The following is a 24,206-nucleotide window of genomic DNA, read 5'->3' on the forward strand; positions in this document are numbered from 1 at the left end:
CCGTCACCCAATCACAAACTAGTTTGTTCATTCTGTTCCCAACCCATGAACCCTTACATAAACGATCACCGTGAGAGGACAAACAGCGGATAGAGCTGCATTAAACTATATTTATATATACATATTCACACACAGGGGCTTTGGGTAACCCTATAAGATGAGCAGGATTGCTGCAATCCTACGGCGTGGCTTCGGAGTAGTACGCGAGCACGTCGGGACCGATCATTTGGGGAACAAATATTACTTAATCCCAGAGCAGAAGACATGGACAGGTAAACTAACATGTGTGCTAACATTAGCATCTACAGCTTTAACTACTGTTTAACTACTGCTTCTTTCACTTTTAAATAGTTATTAATGCTAGTTCAGTGCCAATGCATGTGACATGTCTTCTTTCTCTGTATTGAGTTTTTCATATGCACGTTAGCCTTGTAGTGTCATAAGATTGCCACTAGATGGCGTATTAGTCTTAATAACAACATTGTCGTATTGGATGGAAGATTTAATGCATATAGTGAAGGAGGACCTGCACAAAGATGTGTTGACAGTGGAGGATAGTTACGGATTGGGTGAGATGCAGGCAGATGATTCGCTGTGATGACCCCTGAAGAGAGCAGCTGAAAGAAGCAGAAGAAAAAGAAGACGTCCATGCTGCAGTAACTGCATTTAAGGTTTTTTGGCAGTGAAGTTTTCTGTGATGAGGTTTAAATACCTGGATTAGTTTAAATACCTGCGGTCAACCATGCAAAGCAATGGACAGTGGACAAGACAGGTGAAGAAGGGAATGCAGGCAGGGTGGAGTGGGTGCAGGCACCTGTCAAGGGTTGATTTGTGATAGAAGGATAGCAGCAAGCGTGAAAGGAAAGGTTTACAAGATGGTGTAGTGAGATCTCATTTGAGGGGTGGTGTGACAGAGGAGATTACTAGGCAAAGAGTGAAATGGAGGTGACCCCTGAAGTGAGCGGCCGAAAGAAGACATAAAAGAAGACGAGGCAGACAGTGCAGTGAGGTTTTTGGCTGTTCCACTGTTGCAGATGAAATTGTTACTCAACTCTGTGGTGAGGATTTATAAGGTCATATATCCCTTCTGAGACGTGGCAGTTCTACGGTATGTAATGCTCAAGCCAAGCAGTAGAACTGTGTCAGGCCTGTGGGATGCCAGTGGTGTCCTTCACACCCTCTCTGACTGACTTAAAAGGGCAACAACATGCCTTGCAGGTCACAGAGCAGGACCTTTGTCTCCCTTGGACTGATATTGCTTAGAAAACATCAGAGACATCTGGCTTATTGATTCCAAAGGATTTTTCCAGAATCACTGCATGTGAGCAGGATTTGCTCTCCTACACAAGCTTGTGTTTGTCTCCCTCTCTTGGTCCCACATTTTACAGGCTAGATAAAGTTTTTCTTTCACTTGCAGCGGGTGAATAGTCATTACACACCGAGGTGCTGTAAAAACAAAACAAAAAACCCCGAACTGCTTGTTTGTCTGCGTTTTTTTGGTTTGCTGAAGAGGAGCGAATACCTGGCAGGTTGCAAGCCTGCTTTCTTTTTCGACTGAACTTGACTTTGTGCTTCACCTTTTCTCAGCAGTTTGCGGGGAAACCTGCACCCACCTTGTATTTATAATTCATTACAAGGCCGCTTCTCTACCCCTGGCTGTCAGACTATTCAAATGAGACATCACAGCAGCCCATTTTTTGGCACGCTACAGGAAAAAGTGTTCACTGTCCCATCACAATGACTGACAGAGTAGAGAGGCTAGTTGGCTTATAGGAAAACTGGTACCTAGCAGACACCATCATGACTGTCAGACAGGCACGTATACAGTCTCATATATACATTCATAATAAACATAAAGGAATATATGGCAGACACATTTGCTTCCTTTTATTTCTGGCACTCAGCCTGTCCAGCCTTGTGGAACTAAAGCAGATACATTATTCAGTCCATATGTCTCGCTAAAGCGAGCTCTTTTTGATCTTAAACTGATAGGCCAAGAAGGGGCTTTAGGTTCTTTAGGCATGGACCGCAGGGCTTTCCACTGCAGCACATGAGTAGCAGTCGATGCAGGTGAGGCGGTCATCCTCCGGCATTATCTTCACTTCATTTTGTTCACCCCTAGTGCTCCTTCCATCCACCTCTACCTTTATCCATGCTTTCCTGGTTCCATTTTCTACCTCTCTCTCAGTCTGTTATCTTTAGAAATCTGGGGCATAAGCAATCCTGACAGCCAGGGGTGGTCTTTTTTGTGTGCATCTGTCCTATCTGATTTCAACAACTTCTTCTTAGGTTGCCCTTCTTATTTGCGTTCACGTAGCCCTTCCTTCCCTCGCCCCTCCCTTTCATCGCTGCCACTGGATTTTTCCTCCTTTGAAGTATTTCCAGTGAAGATTTCTATTCAAAACACTGGAGTATTTCAGCAGTGAGGAGGGTTAGACCCAGCAGAGAGCTTTCTAACCCCTTCTCCTCAGATGCTGCTCTTCATCAAAATGAAAGAGCCTGGGTCTGAAGCACTTGCCTTGAGAGAGAAAGAGCGAGAGTCTCTGTCTTTATAAAAAAGGTTGGGCTATAAAGGCCTACCGTGTGCTGCTGCTTCATAGAAAGAAATGCGCTATAGGCTGTGGAGGCCCAGCGATTGTTGTCTGTGGCAGAGCTACTAGAGAGCCACTGGCAATCTGGCCATTGGTCTTAGAAGGTCTTTGCTTCGGTGTTGTCTCCACAGAGCTAAATAGAGAATCTATATTCTTTCTTTCTGTGTGCATCTCTCCCCCGGGCCCGGCTCTTCCTCACGCTGCATGGGGCTCCATGTCATGCTGCCCAGATGAAAGCAAAGCATTCTGTGGATGGGCTCATTTGTCTTCGGCAGTGGGCCTGCAGCTTTGACGCCTGCCTTCCCTCCCTTTATTTAGTAAGAGAGGCGCACTGACATTATCGGCCGCTGCAGGCACATTTGAAAATAATTGCCTGTATGATTGCTATTTTTCTTACCTCTTTGAGGAGGTGTAGCCTTTGTCTTGGAATCAATGGCTGCTCAATACTGGACAGGGGAAAGGCAGTTTCCTTTCATGTCTCAGTGAAAAGGATGTATTTTTAGCGCTATTCATTTTCGCAGTGTGTGCCATGCAGTTTTAATCTATTGGTCCTCTACGCTGCACGGAGAATGGAAGAGATTCAGAGGTGCACCACGCTGTTGCAGAGAAAAGATGCATTGACTTGTCGTCCTATCACTATCCCTCTTTCTTTGTCTATTATTTATTTGATTCCCCAGCTCTGTTCTATGAAGTGAAAAACTGAAAAGGCCTCAGTTCTGCTATTTCAGGATGGGCGACTCTGGGGACCGAGGGAGGAGGTGTGCGCTTTTTGCACTGGCGTACGCGTATTTGATTGTGTGTGGATGTCTTTAAGTGAAATGACAGCTACACACTTTGTGTACTATCAGCTTTGTATTTAAAAAAAAAAAAAGGAAGAAGAAGAAGGTCTGCCATTGTGTGTTTTCTCTCCACTTCATGCCCTAACACACTTAAGATAACAACAGATGGCTGTGTGTCATCAGAGCGTTGATTCAAGCCGCATATTTCCACGGAAAGGAGTCACAGCGGAGAGCGACGAGGGTCCAAATGGCTGTTTATTCTGCCATGACTCATCCCCAGGGTGTGATGAAGGAAGGTCTACCCTAGAGTAGGACACCAAGTCAGCGTTTGCCACGGTGCAGCTACGTCCAGAGACGCCACAGTAAATCACGCTAATTGATGAGCAGCTTTGCAATGCTTGCAGTTTAAATGAAGGTTGTTTAATCATTATAGGCTTTAGCTCATCTTGGTGTATACTGGCAGGGTCCTTCTAGGCATTTTAATGTCTCTAAAAATGGCTGCCAAGTGTGTATTTGTATGTGTATCTGGTTGTACATCATGGAGTGGCTTAACTACTTCATTAAAAAGGCATTTGAAAGGATAGAGGCTGAAAATGAGAGATGGGAACATTTATTTTCTATGGCGGAACATTTCAAGTGGGCCTCCATCCAATATTAGGGGTTTAAGTGGCATTTCGCAGGTCCATTAACCACTGCCTATCTGCAGTAGGACTGTATCTGTAATACATTAAGTCTGAATGTCAGTTGCATTGTTTTCACATCTTCCAAACGGACATCTTGCCAACAGAAGAAAGACAGCAAAATGGATTTAAAGAAATGTTGCCAGATGACCCAGATGTGATTCACATCCAGCACGGTCACAGCTCTGCGCGGTAAGATAGCCAGCGAGGTGTTTTGACACCTCGGGGGTCTTTGTCGGTCAGAAACTCAACCAAGAAGGCTGACAGACAGGCCAGCGCACGAGCAGCCTGCCACTGCTCATTCAATTCAGAATATTTTAATAAAGCAGACAGGCAGAGAGAAATAAGGTGAGGAGTATGGGAGAAAAGATAAGGGCGAGGGAGACTCGCGGAGGGTGGAGAAGAAGGTGGGTAACGGGAAAGTGAGTGACGAAGAACAAAGGGAAAGCTGACATATGGGGTGAAATTATAGAGTGTGGGGAGAATGGAGAGAGTAAAAGTGAAAGAAGGGTATCCTGACAGAAAGAGGGTGAAATGAGTGGGTGGAACAGGCGGGCAGATAGAGGGGGAGAGAGGGGAGGTGGGGATAGGTTAACGCGGAGAAACAGTGGGGGGACTCAAGGTGCAATGGAGGGAAAAGGAAGAGGGCTGGATGGGAGTGATGCGGGTGAATAGAAAGGGGTGGACAGCTTGGTGTATGGACATCACACAGATGGGCCTCTTAGGAGCCGCTGAGGTAGCAAGGGGCTCCATGCCGCTCCACAGCCTTACAAAGGACGCTGACTTCCTGGCTCACTACATTCCTTTTTTATAACCACTGGGCAGGAAGGAAACTTGAATTTGGGTGGTCTTGGGCAGACGGGGCCACGGTATCTCCACTAGCCTTAAGCTTTTAGTTAAAAGTAAAAACACAGGGGAAATCCAAGTATTCCTCTTAAAGCGCTACTACTTCGATATGAGTTGTTCTCCCCTGTTCCTGCAGTGAGGCGCTCCAAGCCTCAGCGGGATCGACGGCAACAGGGACAAACAGAACGAGGGCTGAATGGAACTGAAAGCAGCGGCAGGAAGCCTACTTTAGACCTAAGCTCCTCCTCCCAGCTGAACTGATGCAAAACAGCGACTGGCCTTTTCCCTCTAAACCGCATCCTGCATCACTTGGCTCTGGGCTAATGGGTAACCATGGTTACAGGCCTCACACATCCCCTCCATCTTTTTTTCCCAGGGAAAGAAATTGGAGTGAGGGAGTTGTGGGGGCTGTCCATATTGTTACCTGCTTGCCCTTGTATCCCTGAAGCTTATCGGATCACTCCATCTTCATAAAGCTGTCCATTACGATGCACGTACTGGTCCCCCATTCCTCTCCAGTAGCACGGAGAGGAATAAACGAAGCTCAAATACTGCTCGCTGCTTCAGGGTGGCTTTTTTTGTTTCTGCACTGAACCAGGCCTAAAAATCTCTGGTTCGCCTCCCACAAGCACAAGGAGTGGAAGGAGAAAAAACAAAAAAAAACAAGCCTCTTTCTGCTGAGATGTTGTTGCAGTTTTTTTTTAAAGTCTGCAGTTTTTTTAAAGTCTGCATTACAATTCAGACCCACAAAGCTGGGGTCAGATGCAGAGAGCTCATTCAGCTGCATCCTGTCTACGTTAAAGGACTCTCATTACCCGGATGTTGCAAATCGAAGTGCGTTCCCTTGACATCCGCGTCTGTAATGAAAAACGGAGTGCGGGAGAAAAGTGTGCAGTGGAGGCGACAGCGCAAGATGCCTGGAATGACATTGTGGAGGTGAAAAACCTCTCAGGTCGCCCTCAGCGGTACTCACCTGGGAGCTGATGTGTGAAGTTGGGTGTGTGCGTGTGTGTGTGTGTGTTGAAGCAGGTGATGGAGTTTAGCGGGGTGTGTTCGGGGTTCAAAGAGCAGCCCTCGGAGCGCATCATGTCTTATTTTAACGAGTGGGAAGGATTGAAGTGTGGCTGCCACAGCAACCCCCCTCTGTCACCTCCCTTCCTTCTTTCCTTCCTTCCTTTTCCTCTCCCATCCCTCCCCCACAGGTTCCACAGCTAGGCTCACAGATGAGTTGCGTTCAGACAGGTGAGATGGCTCATGAATATTTATGCAGTGGGATTTCATTCCTGTTGCCGGTGGCCCCTCCCCTTCTCCAACGCAGCACTGCGTTTGTCCTTCACAGTAAGAGGCAGCGTCCTCGCTCCTGTCCCTCAGGTTAATCTGCCTGCTCTCCAGCCAGTTGTGCGTACGCGCGCGCGTCCGTGGTTGTGCGCATTTGACTGGTAAGTAGGTTTCCCCTAGTGAGTGATGAGAAGGCAGACCTGTCACAAGGGGGCCCACCGAGATGGAGAGCTCCCAACACCCTTCATACCTCACTTTCTCTCTCCCACCGCTCTCTTGCTCTCTCTAAAGGTGGGGGAGTAGGTGTGTGCAAGGCTGAAGTGCGAAGCAGAAAGATGGCTTACACCTGGTCTGATGACTGTATGTGTCAGGAATCCTAAAGTCTGTAGACTCCAGTAAAGCTCACACTAACGATATATAACTGAGATATTTTAGGTACAAACGCAGACGAATATGAATGATATGAAAAGAGATGATTTGTAAATATAGTCATTTTTATTGTTGTTGGCAGTTTGGTTATGATACATTAATTAAAAAGTAAGGCTGTATGCACTAATTGTAGTTCTAATACTGCGTTCTTATATCAGCTGTTGTAGAACTATGACTATGGCCCGTGTCTCTGTGTTTGTGCATGTTTCATTTCATAGCCGTACAAGAACAGCGATTACCTACAGAGGGAGATTCACCATATCAGACTGACACACCTCCACCCAACACGTATGTGATGGGAGGATCGGTCGTGTTTCATAAATATATGTACATACTGTATTTGTTATTTAAATGCGGGGATAAAGGCTGTGGTGGAAGGGCTGCAAAAAGCAACAAGACAAGAGGACAGCCATGTTGGAGTGTGACGGAGAGTAAAGGGGGAGGATGCAACCCAGTGAAGAGCGATGGAGACAGAGAGAGACAAAGTGGGTGCCTCTCTTTATGCTTATTAGCCAGGCATTAGCTGCAGCTAAGCACATTGCTTGTGGGGACTGTAATATAATTGTACCATTTTTGTCTGCTGCCACCCACACCCGATGCAAATATGGATATGATCTGTTCATAATTAGCATACCTGTTAAATGCATTTGTCAGTATTGCCCGGAGAGCACAGCATTTTTGCTTGCTGGCAGTTGTTTTTGTGTGGGGGGGGGGGGTTTCGAGGAAAGTATTTCTCAGAAGACATTTTAAGGCATGAATGTAAATAAGTGACAATGTTTTTTTGCACATTGCTGGGCCTATTTTGCAGTTTTGGGGTGTTTAAAGTATGCAGTGTTTTGTCAGACCTGGATACCACTAAAATAAGGCTGCAAAACTGGAGCCTGTGGGGCCCTATAGTGACAATCTAGTGGGAACCAAGGCAGAACCAACGCAATAGTAGCCTAATTAGATGACCTGATTACTATATAGGCTGGATAAAGTATGGAAAGGAATCATCCTCATAAGAAGTAATTACAGAAGGGAACATGGATGAAAAATGCTTTTGTCTTCCCCAAAACGAACTTGAGCGGGACAAATACATTTCAGTGACACAAGTGAAGCAAAAACACAGTCGACACTTTCTTCTTCTTCTTCTCTTTTTTTATTTCCAGGATGTCATCATTTATCCATCCCAGTGCCATAGCTATCTGTTATGGCTGAAGTAAACATTAAGGCCATCAGTCTGCAGTGTGCATGGAGGTGGTTGCCTCCATTTGTCCATGTCCAGTCAGCTGCGGAGAAACTGTGATGGATTCCTGACAGATTGTCTGTGTTTTGGAGCGTGTTGTTTTTCCTTGCCCATCCATTTCTCTCCTTCTAGCCATGTTTGCCATGCATCATCACTCTCCCTCCTTCCACCTCCTCTTTCTTTTGCCTCATCATTTCTCAGAGGGATGGAAGCGATAGGATAGACACCCGGCTACCTGTGAGGAGAAACTATGGAAACACAGCGCTTGTTATTAGTGAACACTGTGTGACACTCTGTAGCACCACCCAAAGACATACACAACTGGGTCTTTTTTTTTTTTTTTAAATTCTCTTGCTCTCTCTCTCTCTCTTATTCTGCCTATATCACTCTCCGTTGCTCCTGCCACCATCTCCGTGTCATTGTGTGCCAGCCCGACTTGTCTAATCAGCAGATTTGTCCAAAATAATTGGCGGTGGCCTTGCTGCTAGCGAGCGTTGTGCTGTATACAGATAGGGAAAGGAGCACTTAATATTCCACGCAGCTCGTGCCTCTCCTGTTCTCTGTCATATCTGACCTCTTTTGTCTCCCGCTCGGCTTGATGTTGATTTTGGAGGGCATTGTTAGCCGGAGAGCTGTGATTGGAAGAGGTTGTCAGTGAGGAGGGCTGTGGTTGGTTGGTTTAAAGGAAGGCTGATTTGCATAAAGGCTTAGCCCAGATTTAGAGCCACTCAGCAAGATCTGAGGAGAAGGGCCCGAGGGCCGCGAGGTAATCATCCATGGCCTGTCACGGCGCTGTCATCCCTCTGCGTATTTGTGTGTCTGTCTGTATCTGTGCGTCTGCGTGAGCAGGAGACTGAGAGCATTGTGTCTGCGCTTTGTGTTTGTCCTGTTTCGCGTTTTGTATGCATCGTTGTTGGGCGTCTCTATCTCACTCTTGTTTCCTCATGCTGTCTTTTTTTTTTTTCTTTGCTTTTGTTTTTTTTTCCAGGAAGGATTGTCCGTGCCAAGCGGATAGTAGAAGCAGCCAATGCTAAAGAATATGAATATATGGAAGGCAGCATTCCGATGGAGTGGGACGGTAAGTCTGGGCAGTAGCATCACTGTTACATATTTTAACTATCACTAACATGGATAAATGGCAGTGTTTACAAAAAGAGCTATCCGGGAGAGTTTATTTAAAAGGAAAAAAAAGTGCTGCACAAATAAACTGGAGTGACATATTCATGGTTGCATCTTTTGGGGCCTCAGCTAATCCACTGATTTGTTTTTTTCTTTTCCCCCAAACTGCAAGATGGAGTTGGGGGGCGGGGTTGTGAAAAGGGTATTCATGAGTTTATCAAAGATGCCTTCTGCTGGTGTTATACAACCGTACCATAAAATAGTGTTTCAAATTTCTTACAACTGGATACAAACTGTTCCCTCTGTCTCAGACTGGCTTTATCCACCTTAAACCCCTCATCCTGCTTCGCCCCATCCCTCATGCATTTTCATCAGGATGCAAATAAGAAAGGGATAAAAGAGGCCCAGAATCCCCGTGCTAGCTGGAGGAAGAGTTACAAAATCTCTCTCGCTCTTTCTTGCTGGCTCCCTTTACCCTTCTGTGCTGTGCAGCCAGCTCAGCCAAAATAGAGCTTCTTAAAAAGAAGAAGTGTGTGGGGGGGGACAGACAGACACAGTTCTGCTCGGGAGGAAGAAGAAGGACAGAGGTATTGATGAAGAATGACAGAGTGTGTGCTTTCAAATTCAAAGATCAGAGCAGATCCCCTCTTTCCCCTCTGAGATGCAGAGCCCGATGGCCCTGTTCTGCCTACACTAAAGCAGTATTAGTGTTTTGAGTTTGCCATGTGTATAACTCTGGATGTTTTCCCTATAGAGTGCTAAGTAAAATGAAACAAAACAAACCAAAAAAAACCCCCGCATACAGTCCCCGAGCTAGTTTGGTTACCCGGTAGTTACGCTGAGCTACTGAAGTGCCCCCGAAACTCTGTGATGCTATAGTTGCAGCTTTTAAATATGACTGCAGGTTGTGTTTGTGCAGCATATGTTTGTGTGGGTGTTCTCACTCGTCTTATTTCTGCTCTCTCCTCCTCCTGCTTCTCCTCCAGCTTGGATCCGAGGCAGACGGAAGGAGCCCCCCTCCATCGAGGTACGTCTCCACCCAGCCTCCCCACTGTGCTGATGGTTGGACTCTGGGGGACTGGTTACAAGGGAGGGAAAGAAGCAAAGATGGGAAGGAGAAAGGCTTTGATTTGTTTTATCTTACAGTCTCGAACTGAATCCGGGAACTTTGGGGGACAGGTGTTAAAATAAACAGCAGCTGAAGTGCATTGATGGTGAGGCTGAGAGCAAAATCAGCCTCTGAACAAGGGGCTCACTGACACCATGTCCTAGTTTACTTTCTTTCTCCTTTTTTTTCCAGCAGAAGCCTGCATCTCGCCTTTTTTGTGTTTTATTTCTGGCAGCCTGTGATATGGGAATGGTGAAGGAGTGCAGTTTTTCCCCCTTGTGTACCTCTCACTGGGTTTATTGCTCTTTAAATGTGAGAATGCTGGAAATTATTTGGCCTGTGAAATGTAGGTCTATAGGAAATCCCTTGGAAGGCCAATACCCAGGCACTCTTTCTATCTCTCTGTCCACTCTGCCTGCCAGTAGCCAATGCCATCCCCTGCCTCTACTGCCAGAACATTCTCTTCCAATTTTCTGCCTCGCGTCTGCCCAATAGCTGCCATCGACAGCTGGACAGTGTTGATGTGGCCAAGGCTTCACTCCCCGCACATTACCCTACCCCTTGTCACGCTCCCTCTTTTCCCGGTCCAAGCCGACATAAATTGATTGGATTAAATCCTGTCATTAACAGGCTGGAAAAGCAGCTCAGTATGTTTGTCTCCCTCCCCAAAGCAGGGCTTTTTGGCCACAGCTCTCCCCTCTCTTTTCCAGTCCTTCATTTCAGCCAGCACACAACAGCATTATGCCCATTCCTCCCTTCCTTTCTGGCTCCTTGAGCTAGGGCGAGGCTAACATCACTGGACACTAACAGTGGCTCAAGTGGGTAACTATTCCACCAGTGGACTGTGACCAGTTTATAACTGTTTCCATGGAGTGGTTTATATTGCGAATGTCTCCTGTCATGTTAGCTTACCGATGTGTTCCAAGTACTACATTTTTAACCAGGTTTAATTGGACCAATCCAGGTTAACTGAACACGTTTGTTATTCTTCTGTTGAATGCCCTACTTCATACTGGACACGTGCACACATTTGTTCCTGGAAGCTTCCCAGTGCAGCTTAATTTCTCCTTTAACTTTGACTGGTGAGCAGCTGACGCTCTAAGACGAAACAGAGATAGTCGATTAAGGAGTGGAAATTATCACCGCTTGAGTTTTGCAGGAGAGTTTGTAGTTTCCAGCAAGTAGGACATACTCAGATTTTCCTATCTTCACGAAACTGCCAGCTCAAGATTTCCAACACCACAATCAGATAATGTCCAGCTGGGTGGGTGATGCAAATGGATAGAGTGTCAGAGATGTTGCGTGCCCTCGTGATCTCAGGAGCTCATTGTAACTTATTGTTAAGAGGTTCCAAAGAGTGCAGTGTTATACATTCACAAAGCAGAAGTGGTCTATTTTTAATCTTCTCTTTCTCTGTTGAGTTTCACTGAGCTGAAACCTGCAGAAAACACTGCTAGTCAGCTAGTCCTGAAAATGTTGACTGAAGTTAATCTATTTCCTTTGTTAAAGCCAGCTTTCCTCTGATTGGTTGCTGCTTGCAAACAAGTAAACGTTAAAAGTGTTTGGGGCTTCTGGGGCTTAAAGAGAGAGCTGTTTGCCTAAACTCACTGCATCCAGGATACCTGCTCTCGCTGACATCATAGAGAGCTGAGAATTAAAAAAAAACTGTAAGAAACAGAGACATAAGTGCAGTCTGAAGTCTGAGCTTGACCCCCAGACTTCAGACTGCTTATCCATATACAAAACCTGGAGCCTCAGCCTCTCTAAAAGCATAATAGGGTAAATTATTATATAATAAATGAATAAGCTTATGACATTTATCTGAGTCCTGGTCAGGGGAATTATTGCTTCTAATTATTATTGTTATAGTCTATATCTAGAAACCACTGATACAAGTATTATTTGAATTATTATTATTATTATTATTATTATTATTAGTCAGAAATATCCTCATGGGATTTCCATTATTCTGTGACATTTAAAATGGTGTTCAGCTGCACTGTGTGCAGTATTGAAAATGTCTTAGAATTTGACGATGGCTGCAGAAACCCTGAGTATCCACGTATGTTTGTGCATTTTATAGGAGCTGCTGAAGAACGAATCCAACAGGGAGCAGATAAAAACAAAAGCCAAGGAGGTGGAGGAGAAAGATCGGGCTCTGCTGGCTAAAGAGTACAAGGAGGGTCTGGTGGCGACTCCAGCAAGGACTGTGGCCAAGGGCCACGCAGCTGCCACCAGCTTCGACAAGCAAGAATTCAACGAGGAACCAACCAGCACTGCAAACACGTTCCAGCCTGGCTCCTGGATGCCCACTTCCAAGAAAGACTAATCCAATCAACAAAAAGGGGCCCTACAATAAAATTACTTGAGATTTAATATTGGAAATTCCTTCCAGTACAATGTCGTCAACGTCCCCATAAATTTTGGGTGTTTACGTTACCAGGAAAGTGAAATAAGTATAATTATTAAATGTGGTTACATTAAATGAACTGTTGTCTCTTTGTTACAGAATATTGATTTGAAGATCACAAATAATAATAATAATGTTGCAGTTTATGGATTTAAAGACATTCTTCTCTCACTTATGTTGACAGTATATGTTGGGCAGACACGGTTCTGTGTAAAGTCTTGAGCTACTCCTGATTTCTTTATTTTGCTGGGAAACTGGGAAATAGATGCAGCAATTTATCTGAAATGTGCAAACCTATAAAAATACAGTAAACTAGGCAAAAAAGTCGATATTTGGTATTCCTGCCTTTATTCTTCAGAACAGCCTGAACTCTTTTAGGCAGGTTTTCCTTGTAATTTCTACAGGAATACTTCTTGAAGGACATTTAAAGCTCTTCTTTGGATTTTGGCTGCTTTTTGCTCTGTTTTCTGTCCCGATGATCCCACCCTGCTTCAGTAATATTGAGGTTTGGGCTCTGGGGAGACCAATCCATGACTGATAGTGTTCCATTGTGTTTTTTCTATCCACGTATATTTTTTACTGCATTTGAAATGCATTTGGGATGATTTTCATGCTGAACAACGGTATTGCATGGAGGATCATAATCTGATGTTCGTAATTCCATCAGTTTTATTAAGATCTCCAACATCAGTGGTTGAAACGCAGCTCCAAACCATGACAGAGCCTGTGCTGTGTTTTGCAGATGGCTGTAGATGTTCACTGTTGTATCTCTCTCCTGACCTCCTCTGTACAATGCTCATGACGATTTAACCCAAAAATGTCAAATTTGCATTCATCACTGAATTTTCAGTCTAGTTCTTGTAGAATAACTCAGCCTTTTCTTCCTGTTTCTCTTTAAGCATAGATTCCTCACAGCCACCCTTCCACTGAGACCATTTATGATGAGACTTTTGCATCTGTGTCAGATCTTTGCTGCATTTTTTTCCCCCATTTCTTAAGGACATAACTTTCAGATACCGATCATCTTCGATAGATAGTTTTGTTTAAGGCTGTCACTTCTTCGTTTGTCCAGATTCTTTAAGGGCAAACTGCTCAGCATGCCAAAATATTCCTATTTGTCACCCTGTTGTTGCAAAAATACTATTTTACACCTCTACAAACCATGTTGTCTTTGGCAGTTTTCATAGATTCTACTACAGAAATGGTAATGATGTATTTTTGTGACAGGCTGCTAGTAATAAAGTGCCTAGAGGTACAATTTGAAATTGTTTTTTTTTTCTTTGTTATGTGTAGACACAACAGTGGTTCATCCCTAAAGTTATAGGAGTCTTTTAATGCTTGGATGATTCATTGTAAAGTTAGTGGTTAGTGGCTTACCAAATTTTTTAAAAATCCTCTGAAATGGTCAAAGATATACTTTTGCTCTTTTTATTGGATACTAAGTAGAGATGGACAGGAAATTGGGGAGAGAGAGAGGGGAAGACTGTTAGCTTAAAACAGTCTTCCTTCTCATGTCTGTCATTCTAAAAGCAGTCATGAGACATCAGTTCTCTGAACGCAGGGAAGTAAAACTAAGAAATAGAAAACAGTTACACTAAACTGCTTTGACTGCCTCTTTATAGGCTCACGAGTACTCAAAGCCAGTCGCCACCCATAAAAATACCAACCCCTGTGGACTTTTGAATGTTTTATTTTACAACACTGAATCAAAGCGAAGGTTCACTTTCTACTTATAAACAAAAATAAAAAATGTCTAATAAAATGAGCAAAGGTCTGCATCCAAATTAAAAGCATACAGTACATGAAACACGAGTTGTTTAATATGTAATCCTGGTTTACTATTTTTAAATTGATATTTAATAAAGGCACACCTGTTAAATATTACTTTTCACCTTCCTGTACCGCAGATCATGCTGATTTGTTTGATGCTTTTATATTTTAGAACTCCATAATCAACAATAAGACCTTGCACATACAGGAGTATTACCCTTAAATGCACTTGCTGTCACCTTACTGAACATTGCGAGCCTACTTTTTTGAATTTGTGGTAGTGTATTTTATTACCAGCCCTCTGATTCAGTGTTTATGGGTAAATAAGTACACAGCATAATATTAAATCCAAAAAAAGGAAGCTTTCTTACCAACCATGAAAATTTTATTGATCATAAAGTAATCATTTGGATAGCTTGCAAGTTATCAAGCTTAAAAAGTTCCATTATTCTCATTATGTCATCATTTCAGCAAAACGGGGATGCCAACAATGGAATGCAAGGTGTTGCAACAGCTGCACGATATAACAGCAGGTCACTGTATAAAAACGTTATACAGATGACTACTGTGCTGTTGCTGACCAAAGTCCCACTGAGACAAGCTTCCTCAGGGCAGTACTGTCCATCAGCACTGTTAAGTCTGTGGGGCCAGCGTCCCTCCTCCTACCCTGGACATGAGGCATAGTGGCCCTGTGCTGAGAGTAGGTCTGGGAGAAGGAAGGGCACCGTGTCATTGTTTAGAAAAGGAGGCCTGCGAGCGTGATGGTTTGCTCGTCCTTTGCAATGCCCCTATCCTAGCCCTCGCCAGCTCAGTCTTTCTTGGTCCTCTTGGCTTTGGCTATGTTTTCCTGACGTTTCTGCTTCTTCTTCTGTTCGCGGTCACGTGCCTCGATCATCTTGGCCAGCTTCCAGGACAGCAGAGCGCTGGCAATGAAGAGAGGGGTGAGAGCCAGTATGATAGTTGTGAGAAAACCATAGGGGTCTTTGGCAGCCCACTCCACCACATACTCTGCCCATGCTTGCACGTCGATCATCCTGTTCAGGAACGATGAGGCTCAGACCTGAGAAAGATGGCCACGAGAGAAAGCTGTGAATATGTGCGACATGTCATACTCAAAACATGTGTATATTCAAATATTACAAAAGGGGGAGTATGCTTTATGGACAACTTTCAGAATGAACTTAAAGGAAAGTTAAATATAAAGTTGTTTATAGGTTATAGTCTTAGTTGCTCTTTTATATCATCATATATCTTTGGTTTGTAAACTGTTGGTTCCCCAAAGAGTAACTTGGCAGCATTACAATCAACTCTCAAATCAACACAGATATCATCTCATTTTTCTGAAAGGTAAGATTAACCAATTGTTGTATTAACTAGTAAATACACTGATCAAGGATACCATTATGACCACTAGCAGGTAAAGTGAATAAAACTGATTACATCTTCATCATGGGACGTGTTGTTGGTCGTGATACATTAGGGAATAAATGAACATCGTCTCCTCGTGGTCGATGTGTTAGTAGCAGGTAAAATGGGCGGGTGTTAGGATTTGAGCGAGTTCTTTTTCCAAGGGCCAAACTGTGACAGCTAGACGACCGGGTCAGTTCATCTCCAAAACTGCAGCTCTTGTGAGGAGTTCCTGGTCTGCATTGGTCAGTATCTATCAAAAGTGGTTCAAGGAAGGAACGGTGGTGAACCAGTGGTCGGGAATGTTCTGCTGGGAAACATTGGGTGGATGTTACTTTGGCACCTACCTAAGCATTGTTGCAGACCATGCACACTATTTCATGGTAATGTTATTCTCTGACAGCTGTGGCCTCTTTCAGCAGGATAATGTGCAGTGCCACAAAGCAAAAATGCTGCTTGAAAAATGTAATGAGGAGCACACCAACGAGTTTGAGGTGTTGACTTGGCCTGTGGATTCTCCAGATCTCAGTCCAATCGACCATCTGTTGGATGTGCTGGACAAACAAGTCCAATCCATGCCCCACCTCGCAATTTACGGGACCTAAAAGATCTGTTGTTAACATCTTAATGCCAGATACCACAGCACAGGGGTCTCAACAGGTCAGGACTGTTTTGGCAACAAAAGGGTGCTCAACACAATATTAGGTGGTCATAATGTTATGTCTGATCAGTGTATATCACCTAACAATGTGAGGTACTTTTTAAAATTGTAGCAAGAAAAAAAATCTAGAACTGAATAAATGGAGAGAAACCTGGGAGGTGTTCAAGCAGCAACTGCATTATAACACAAAAACATGTCTCACTCTCCTGTCATATACCAAACACAACCTCCCAGCATCCACCTGCAGGCTCCCAGAGGATGTGTACACACCACACATATTTGCAGGGAGTGATAAGTCTTACCGGATACGACAGCAAGACATTAATGAGTTAAGTAAAGACATTTAAACAGAAATAAAGAGATCCAATGCTGGTGAGACAAATGCAAGTTCTAGAATTAAATATTTCTAACACACTGATAAGGAGGAAAGTCTAATTCTGTTACTTTAGCAATCCTAAGCTTGATATCAGATCAAACTGGAACCATACAGTCTCATGGACCATACAGTCGCTGATCCTCACAAGCATGTCCGATCTTGGTGGAAGAACACCTCACTTACACATTTGTTTAACATAATATTGCCAAAACATCTGAAAGATCCATCTGGACACTGTTGAACTGCTGTCCTCAGATGTTTAAGTACATTTAAAACAAGAACAAACATGTAGAAAAAAGCTTTTACCCAAAAGCTACAACAGCACTAAACACTGCTGAAACCGAACCTTGTAAGATAATTGTTTTGCATGTGTGATATGTGTGTTTTACCTTCTTTTTTATGATTACTTTTAGAAATTTCTGTGTGTATTTATAGACTTTTTTTTTTTATAAATAATTACAATGGGAATACTTTCAAGCCTTTTTTCCCAGACCTTTGCACTGCACCCGATTTCGTTGTACATGTGCAATGACAACATTATTATTAGTTTAACTGCGGTCCTTTTACCCAAACACAGTCACTAACTTTGTCCAAGTGCCATGAATAAGAGGACAACAGAGGCGCACTTCTTTCATTGCACACGGACCAGCTGGGCTGTAGTTAGCCCCAAAGGATCATTCAGAGCAAGGAAGTATAGCGAAGTCTTTTTTTTATGTTTGATTACAGTTAAAAACGTCAAATGGACTTAGATGATCTGTTAGATAACTGAAGTTACCCCCAAAGACTTTCGTTCCCACAGTTTTCGTGTATCGTCCCTACGACAGTGAAAAGATTTAGGGCGCCATTCAACAGGAGTCATTTGTAAAGCGCTCCGACCAGCGGCACACAAGCAGCTAATGACCAACGACTAACTAACTAGCTAACCAACTAACCACAGTCTCTAGCTACAACCTTAAGACATCAAGTTATGCGAGCGATTTTAATGTGTATGCATATAGGAACAGATATGCATTTCTTAGACGCGGATGAAACATTTAGTTTCATTTCTACTGCCGCTAGCTAGCCCACCCGTGCATTAAGGCCTGACTTTTCGATACAAGAGCACTTACTCTCGGTTAAACAGTAAAACGACCGTCTAAATGAACGCAACAAACCGCCTAATTTATGTTTTCAAAACAGTCAGTCCTGATAAAACTCAGAGTGGCACAAAATACACCAACTTACCAAAAGGAACGGAGATTTGTGTTTGTATCCGCGATAAACTACCCAGCTCCTCCTTGTTCCGGGAAGTGGAACTGGTGTGGCAATGAGGCATTCAGGTGATATCGGCAAAATGTAAAAATAAGAAAAAAACATTGGTTTTTGTTTGTATTCATGAATTATTCTAAATGTGTAACACTTTCACTAATATTAGATGCCAAATATAAATAAATATCTAAATATAGATAAGATAAATACCCTTCTGTGTTGCATTTGCAGACCGTCAATACCAAAAATGCACCGGTATAACTTATGTAGAACAAGCCAAATCGTTCAAATATAATTCAGAACGTAATTGTAATTCCAGCTTAATATGTTTTTTTTTATCTTTACTTAAAAGGGTATGAAATTGTCTGAAATTTGTAATTTTTTCTGTTTCCCCGCTAGAAGTTTTCGAAATTACACTTAATCAGTATTATTTGAATGCACCATGAGTTCTCGCTTGTGGTTGGACATGATGAGATTCCTTGGTTATTGGGATATGTAGTCCTCTGTACCATCAAGCTATAGGAATGACTCTAAAATCTAAATATATTTAATACATTTATTTGCCAGTTGCTCTCAAGAAAATTAAGGAACATTTAGTTTAGATTACCTTATTTATACTCTAGTTGGAGGTTGCCTGTTATGTCCATCAGTATCAAATTGCTCAAAAGAAACACGGAAACGCAGCAGACTATGCAATAAAGACATATAGAACAATTTATAAACACACACATATATATATATATATATATATATATATATATATAAAGCTGAAATGTCTGATTGTGTGTGGAGCTGTTCTGTCTGGAGAATAAAGCAAATGATAACTGTGTTAAAATAAAATAGAATAAAAAGGCTTCATTGACCCTCTGAGAAAGATGACTAACATAACAAAGGAGGACCTGCTGGCTTTGTGAACTTCCTGTGGGGAAGTATTGAAACCAAATCAGGTTAGGCCACATCTGCTCCGTCCATACGGCATGGATCACTTTCAGAGCAGTTCAAAGGCCAGCCTTTTAGACTTACTCACAGAGCAATGAGAGGGGCAGCTGGGAACACATGCGGCAGGCAGACACATTGCAAACACACATTCTGGTATACCAGTGTAGTTTTGAGCCAACTTTTATAGACAATTTAGAAAAACATACCCCAACCTGGCAGCTTTTCTTTGTTACTTGCTTATAACAATTAACTTCTGTAGTGGCTCATCATACAGGAAAAACCAGGGGGCAACAGCAGCCACACCCTAACCCCTGATGAGTATTCTACCCCTATAAAATTGGGGGGGCCCTTTCATGACACACAGACATGGAACTAGCATTATCAACAGACAGGGTGGGGGCCAGTAAAAATGAGTGTACCACAGTTTGTGGTTAACTGGCTACACTAATCCATGTGTCATAAGTGTTTCAAGAAAGAAACACACTAGGTCTGGCTCTCCTATGAGAATTTTCTAGCATTTCTTTTCCTTTTTTTGTTTGGCAGAATGATAGACTGAAATACAGGAAAGAGTAAAAAGAAGATAACGTGATGGCTATGAGAACTTTAAAAAAACACACAAAAGCCTAAAAGTTATACCTATAGCTATCTAGAACTACAGTTGTGGCCGGTGCTGTCTTGGTAATGTGAGGCTTTCAATGACTTCTTTGGACTGTATTTTTTTTCCCAGGGTGGAATAAAAAACAAGAACTGAGTGCATAAGTTTGAAATTATTTAGAATTGTTACTAATCCACACAGGGCCAAACCCCTTAATGGATTAATTCCATTAACATTTTGTGAAATGCCCCTCAACGCCTTCCACAGATGTTTCTGGTAGCTGTTAACAAGCTTCTGGTATAATTCTTTATGGATATCTCACAACTCTTCTTGGAAGAATTTGTAGAGGCCATTCCAGAGTTTGATTTATCTACTCCAAAACCAGTTTTGATTTATTTGGGATCATTGTCCTGTTGGAACACCCAATTCTATGCAAGTTTTAACTGTCCAGCTGGTGATTTGAGGTGAATTTCAAGAATTTGGAAGTTGCACTCCTTAATTACTCTACTCCACTTTGTGCAATGTACTAGTGTCACCTTCAGCATCCCCAGAACATGATGCTACCACCACCATGCTTGGGAGAGTGAATAGGTTTGAAAGCTTCACCTTTACTCTGCCAAACCTACCTTTTGTAATTGTGGCCTAATTGCTCAATCTTTATTTATTCTGACCATCAAACTTTTCTTCGGAAGGTATCTTGCTTTTTCATGTAGGCAGCTGCAAATTTCAGTCTATAGATTTTGGAACAGGGAGTTCTTTCTTTGTCAGTGCATTCGTGGTCCATGGTGATGTAAAACTGGCTTCACTTTGGGCAGTGATGCTGGTATTCCAGCAGTTTCCAGTTCATGGCAGGTTTGAGCCTCGGATGGTTCCTGGGTTGTTTCTGAACATCCTAACAAATTTCCTGCCATCTGAGGGTGGCGGTTTGGGTCTTTCCAGTCCTCGACAAAGTGTTGACATGTCTGAATAATTTGTGCTTATGTACAGTTGTTGGAATTGATGATCTTGGATCATCATTGGATCATCTGCAGTTGTTTAGAAATTCCCCTATGAGACCTTCCCAACTTGTTTAAATTAGATCTTCACTGAGGACCTTGGACTTTCCTATAGTTTTGAGTACTGCTGTGTCAAACAAATCCTTTTGATACAGACAAAGAAAGTCAATAGGGCTTGGAATCGTCAAGTTAAAAGGCACTGTAGAACCTTCAGAACCACTTATTAAAATATTGATGTGAGTGTATGAATATATTTGAACCTGTATGTTTACTTTGACCCTGTGTGGATTAGAGAAAACCCAAAACAAACTGAAACTTGAGCAAACAATTTTTGTCGTTTTGAAGTCTTCAAAGATTCATGCAGTGCAATCATTCCACCCTGGAAAAAAGAAAAGTTCAAAGAAATTGTTAAAAGCCCCAAATTACCACTACATCGGTGCCCAGGATAAAACTTCTACTTCGAACTAGAACTCTAAAAAACACTACCTTGATAGCATCATTGACCCGTATACCTGGTAGTATCTTAAGTTACCGCAACCAAACTTTTGGACTTATTTTCTCAGACTTTATGTATCCAAGCAACAATTATACTGATCTCCAAGTAAAAAATCAATAGAGTCGCCCCTTAAAATAAATAATATAGGCAAAAAGCTTGTCTTTCATGAGTGCATATGATTACTTGTCAATTGGCTGCACCATATAAGAGCTGATGTGACTACAGAGGACAGGCATGTCCACCTTCATATGTTCTTACCCTCTGCGGCCTGACAGCTGAAACCACTTTTGGACTAAAAAGCCGCAAAAACAACGATCAAGTTGTTATTGAAGAAGCTGGAGCCCGGGGTGGTAGCTGAGGCTCCAAAGGAAAAAAAAGTCAGTTTTCTTGCCCCCTTTTACCCCTGTGGGAAACTGCGAGGCCGCCCCTGGATTAAGTCCCCGCCTTTAAACTCAAATAAGAAGGAAACTTCAAAGGCCGTCGGCCGCCGGGGCTCCACCCTCGCGCTCCCGAAAAGCTTCACAAAGGATTTGCCGACGTTCGGGAATTCCGCCTCCAGTTCCTTTTATAGCGCCACTCGTGCGCTGGCAGCTCTCCAGGATCCCGCCCATCCGGTTACTTTGACAACACAAAGGACTTCACTGAACTCACAAGCTCCGCCCACTTTTCCAAATAAGGGCAGTCTCTCCATGTACGGCAAACAATCGGTGCGAGATTGCCCTTTTCTCTTCCTTATCCCGTTTATATGATCGGAGAGGAACTGCGCTTCAGGTTGGAAGCGGTGCGAACATGGCCGAGCGAGTCCAGCAGCCCCCAGCCAAGAGGCTCTGCTGCCGGCCCGGCTACAACCCGGCGTGCAGGCAGGGGCAGCGGGCTGGAGGTGTCCTGTGTGGCGGCGCGGGGTCCGCTCCGGGAGGGTCGGGAAATGGGAAAACGCACAACCCCGAGTCGTTGCTCGATATCGCGGCTCGCAGAGTCGCGGAGAAGTGGCCGTTCCAGAGGGTGGAGGAGCGGTTCGAAAGGATCCCGGAGCCCGTCCAGCGGAGGATCGTATATTGGTCTTTCCCGAGAAGCGAGAAGGAAATCTGTATGTATTCCTCTTTCAACGCTGGAGGAGAGGAAAGTGGAACTAGCGGGGACAATAATGACGAGACCCAGCTGCCTTTCCTACGGGGTGTCACTCTGTTGGAGGGTGGCTGGGTGGACAACGTATTGCAAGTCGGTGAGTGGACCATAGCGTTAGAGTAACGCAGGGAAACAGCATATAACCAACAAAACACCCAACTAGCACGGTTTGCCTTTTCCATTGGAGCCATGCCAGACTTTTAAAGGGCTCGTGTTTGCCTCCCTTAGTCTCGTCTATTATAAACAATGCAGGGTATTTCCACACCAGTCTACCCTATAGCTGTGTGTGAGAGCAGCCTATTTTCAGACAAGCCCGTAATAGTAGCCCACTTCTTCTTGTTTTTACCCACTGAGCTGCGCGCATTGAATGGCCCACAGCCATCCCAATTGGAAGCTTAGCACTTTGTTCCTATTTTTGTGTCTTTCTAGCTCTCCATGCCCCCACCGATGGGTACGCAGACAAAAGCCCCCTATATCTTTTCACCGCTGGCTAAATAGACGATATTTAGAAAGGGTGGGAGGGACGGTGATTTAAAGCCACAGTGCTTCTGTTTTGTTTGCCAAACACCTTTGTGAGACGGACTGAAGTCTTTCTTTCTGCCTTTCCAATATTCACTTAAAGCCCAAGCTATATGCACGGGGTAATGACAAATATGTTTTTTCCCCTTGGCGGCATTATTTTTGGTAAAGCTCGGGGTAATTAGAGGTGCTATAGGCTCAGCAACCCCCTGGCTGGCTGGCTGGCTGGCTGCCTTTGCCAGAGCCACAATATTTCACTGCAATCGTCAGTGCAATAGACTCAGCTGTCAATCCGACTCCCCACCCTTGGAAACGGTTCAGGATTCTAATCCCATTACCCTCCCCAGTTCATCTGAATCTTAATGCATTCTGCAAACAAGATTTTATGCATGATCTTCTTTCTCCTCCCTCCCTCCCTATCTCTCTCTCTCTCTTCCCTCTCCTTGTTCCCTCTTCCTCTCTCACTTCTTGGCTTACTATCCCTCCAAAGAATCTGTGTGGAGATGGCTTCAGCTCTTGTGGGCTCAGAGAATGTGCAGTGCACAATAGTAGCCATGGAGTAGGCAGACAGGAAGGCAGCTCTCCCTCCCTCTCTCTGGCCTGTTTACCAGATTCCCCAGCATTAGTCTCATTTATGGGCTCGGTCATTTGGGGCTTTAGGAAGCAAAGCACTCAGCTTAGGGTTAAATAAAAAGTGTGAGGCGTCAGCGAGGTATATGTAAGCAGTGTGTGTGTGTGCTTTGGGAAATAGTGACAGGCAGGGTAACGAGGTCATTTACTGTGGCCATGCATGTGCTTCTGTCTGCTTTAAAGAGATGGAAAAGTGTGTCAGAGTGTGTGTGTGGGCTTGATAAACACAGAGGAAAATTGCACATGCATCTCTCTCCCTCTGTGTGTGTGTGTGTGTGTGTGTGTGTGTGTGTGTGTGTGTGTGTCTGTGTGTCTGAGTCTGCATGGGCTGTCAGTCTCATCCCGCATGCTCACAGAGAGTGGAGAATGACAGGCGAGTACACAGCAGGAGGAGGGCATGTTATGCTGATTGCAATTTTCACCCCAGAATTTTTTATTTTTTTAAAGCTTGGGAAGATAAAGCCAGGAAGAGAAAATGATAAATAAAAGATGCAATCTACTCCAGGGGACAGGCAGCCACTGGAGGATGAGGGCTTAAAAGCAGGGCAGCGTGGGAGGGAGGAGGCTGTCAGCCACATCACACACCACATGTATTGGCCCATCAAACACATACAGTGGGTCTGGCCTGGAAAACAGTGCAGGGTGGCTGTTAGGGCGTGTATGTGTGCGCACACAAGCGTATATGCATGCATGACTTTGTGTGGCTTCTTGTGTGCAAATGTGTGTGCTGTCAGTGGGATGGGATTCAGTGTTGATGATGAAAGACAGTAGAGCAGTAGAATAGATGCAGAGGTTATTGTGTATGGGGGTTGGGGGGAGCTAATATACTTGAATGGATCTGCTGTCGCTGTATTCCACTCCTTCCCCTCCCATCCCGTCCTCTACCTCCCTCTCTCCCAAGTGAGCAGCTATAAAACTCTCCATATTTACTCCCCTAAGGCCAACTACCAGCCCCCAGTCTCCTGTGATTATTTATC

At 43.9% G+C, this 24,206-nt stretch overlaps 3 protein-coding genes and 1 long non-coding RNA gene across 5 annotated transcripts in view; 2 read left to right on the forward strand and 2 right to left on the reverse strand.

Annotated features, from left to right (window-relative positions):
- Nucleotides 1-45: 45 nt before the first annotated feature.
- On the forward strand, nt 46-14,358 carry ndufaf2 (NADH:ubiquinone oxidoreductase complex assembly factor 2). Of its 2 annotated transcripts, none has more exons than XM_086314661.1 (4): nt 46-272; nt 8,820-8,909; nt 9,937-9,977; nt 12,142-14,357. In XM_086314661.1, exons 1-4 carry the CDS (start codon nt 158-160, stop codon nt 12,385-12,387), a joined length of 492 nt encoding a protein of 163 aa, XP_086170787.1. In that variant the 5' UTR covers nt 46-157; the 3' UTR covers nt 12,388-14,357. The 2 variants fall into 2 exon arrangements, with proteins under 2 accessions (XP_086170787.1, XP_086170786.1); XM_086314660.1 differs by lacking the exon at nt 46-272 and adding an exon at nt 6,884-7,088 and having other exon boundaries at nt 12,142-14,358.
- On the reverse strand, nt 7,028-22,498 carry LOC147317570 (uncharacterized). Its single transcript, XR_015131857.1, has 3 exons — nt 21,214-22,498; nt 9,895-10,028; nt 7,028-8,079 (listed from the first exon to the last, which is right to left on the reverse strand). It is a non-coding gene; the product is annotated as an uncharacterized LOC147317570 (long non-coding RNA).
- Nucleotides 14,143-17,983, reverse strand: smim15 (small integral membrane protein 15). Its single transcript, XM_086314662.1, has 2 exons — nt 17,907-17,983; nt 14,143-15,298 (listed from the first exon to the last, which is right to left on the reverse strand). The coding sequence occupies exon 2, from the start codon at nt 15,269-15,271 to the stop codon at nt 15,047-15,049; it is 225 nt and encodes a 74-aa protein (XP_086170788.1). The 5' UTR covers nt 15,272-15,298; nt 17,907-17,983; the 3' UTR covers nt 14,143-15,046.
- Nucleotides 21,639-24,206, forward strand: part of LOC147317572 (zinc finger SWIM domain-containing protein 6-like) — a 48,629-nt gene continuing 46,061 nt past the window's right edge. The window contains exon 1 of the mRNA XM_086314655.1: nt 21,639-22,177. Within this exon, the coding sequence (XP_086170781.1) occupies nt 21,745-22,177 (433 nt within the window). The 5' untranslated portion in view covers nt 21,639-21,744. The remainder of the gene's footprint in view (nt 22,178-24,206) is intronic.

The sequence above is a fragment of the Aulonocara sp. 'chitande type north' Nkhata Bay genome, linkage group LG12, assembly GCF_057382095.1.
Source record: "Aulonocara sp. 'chitande type north' Nkhata Bay isolate Kocher_YH1m ecotype deep benthic linkage group LG12, A_spYH_male_GT1.1, whole genome shotgun sequence".
Classification (NCBI taxonomy): domain Eukaryota; kingdom Metazoa; phylum Chordata; class Actinopteri; order Cichliformes; family Cichlidae; genus Aulonocara; species Aulonocara sp. 'chitande type north' Nkhata Bay.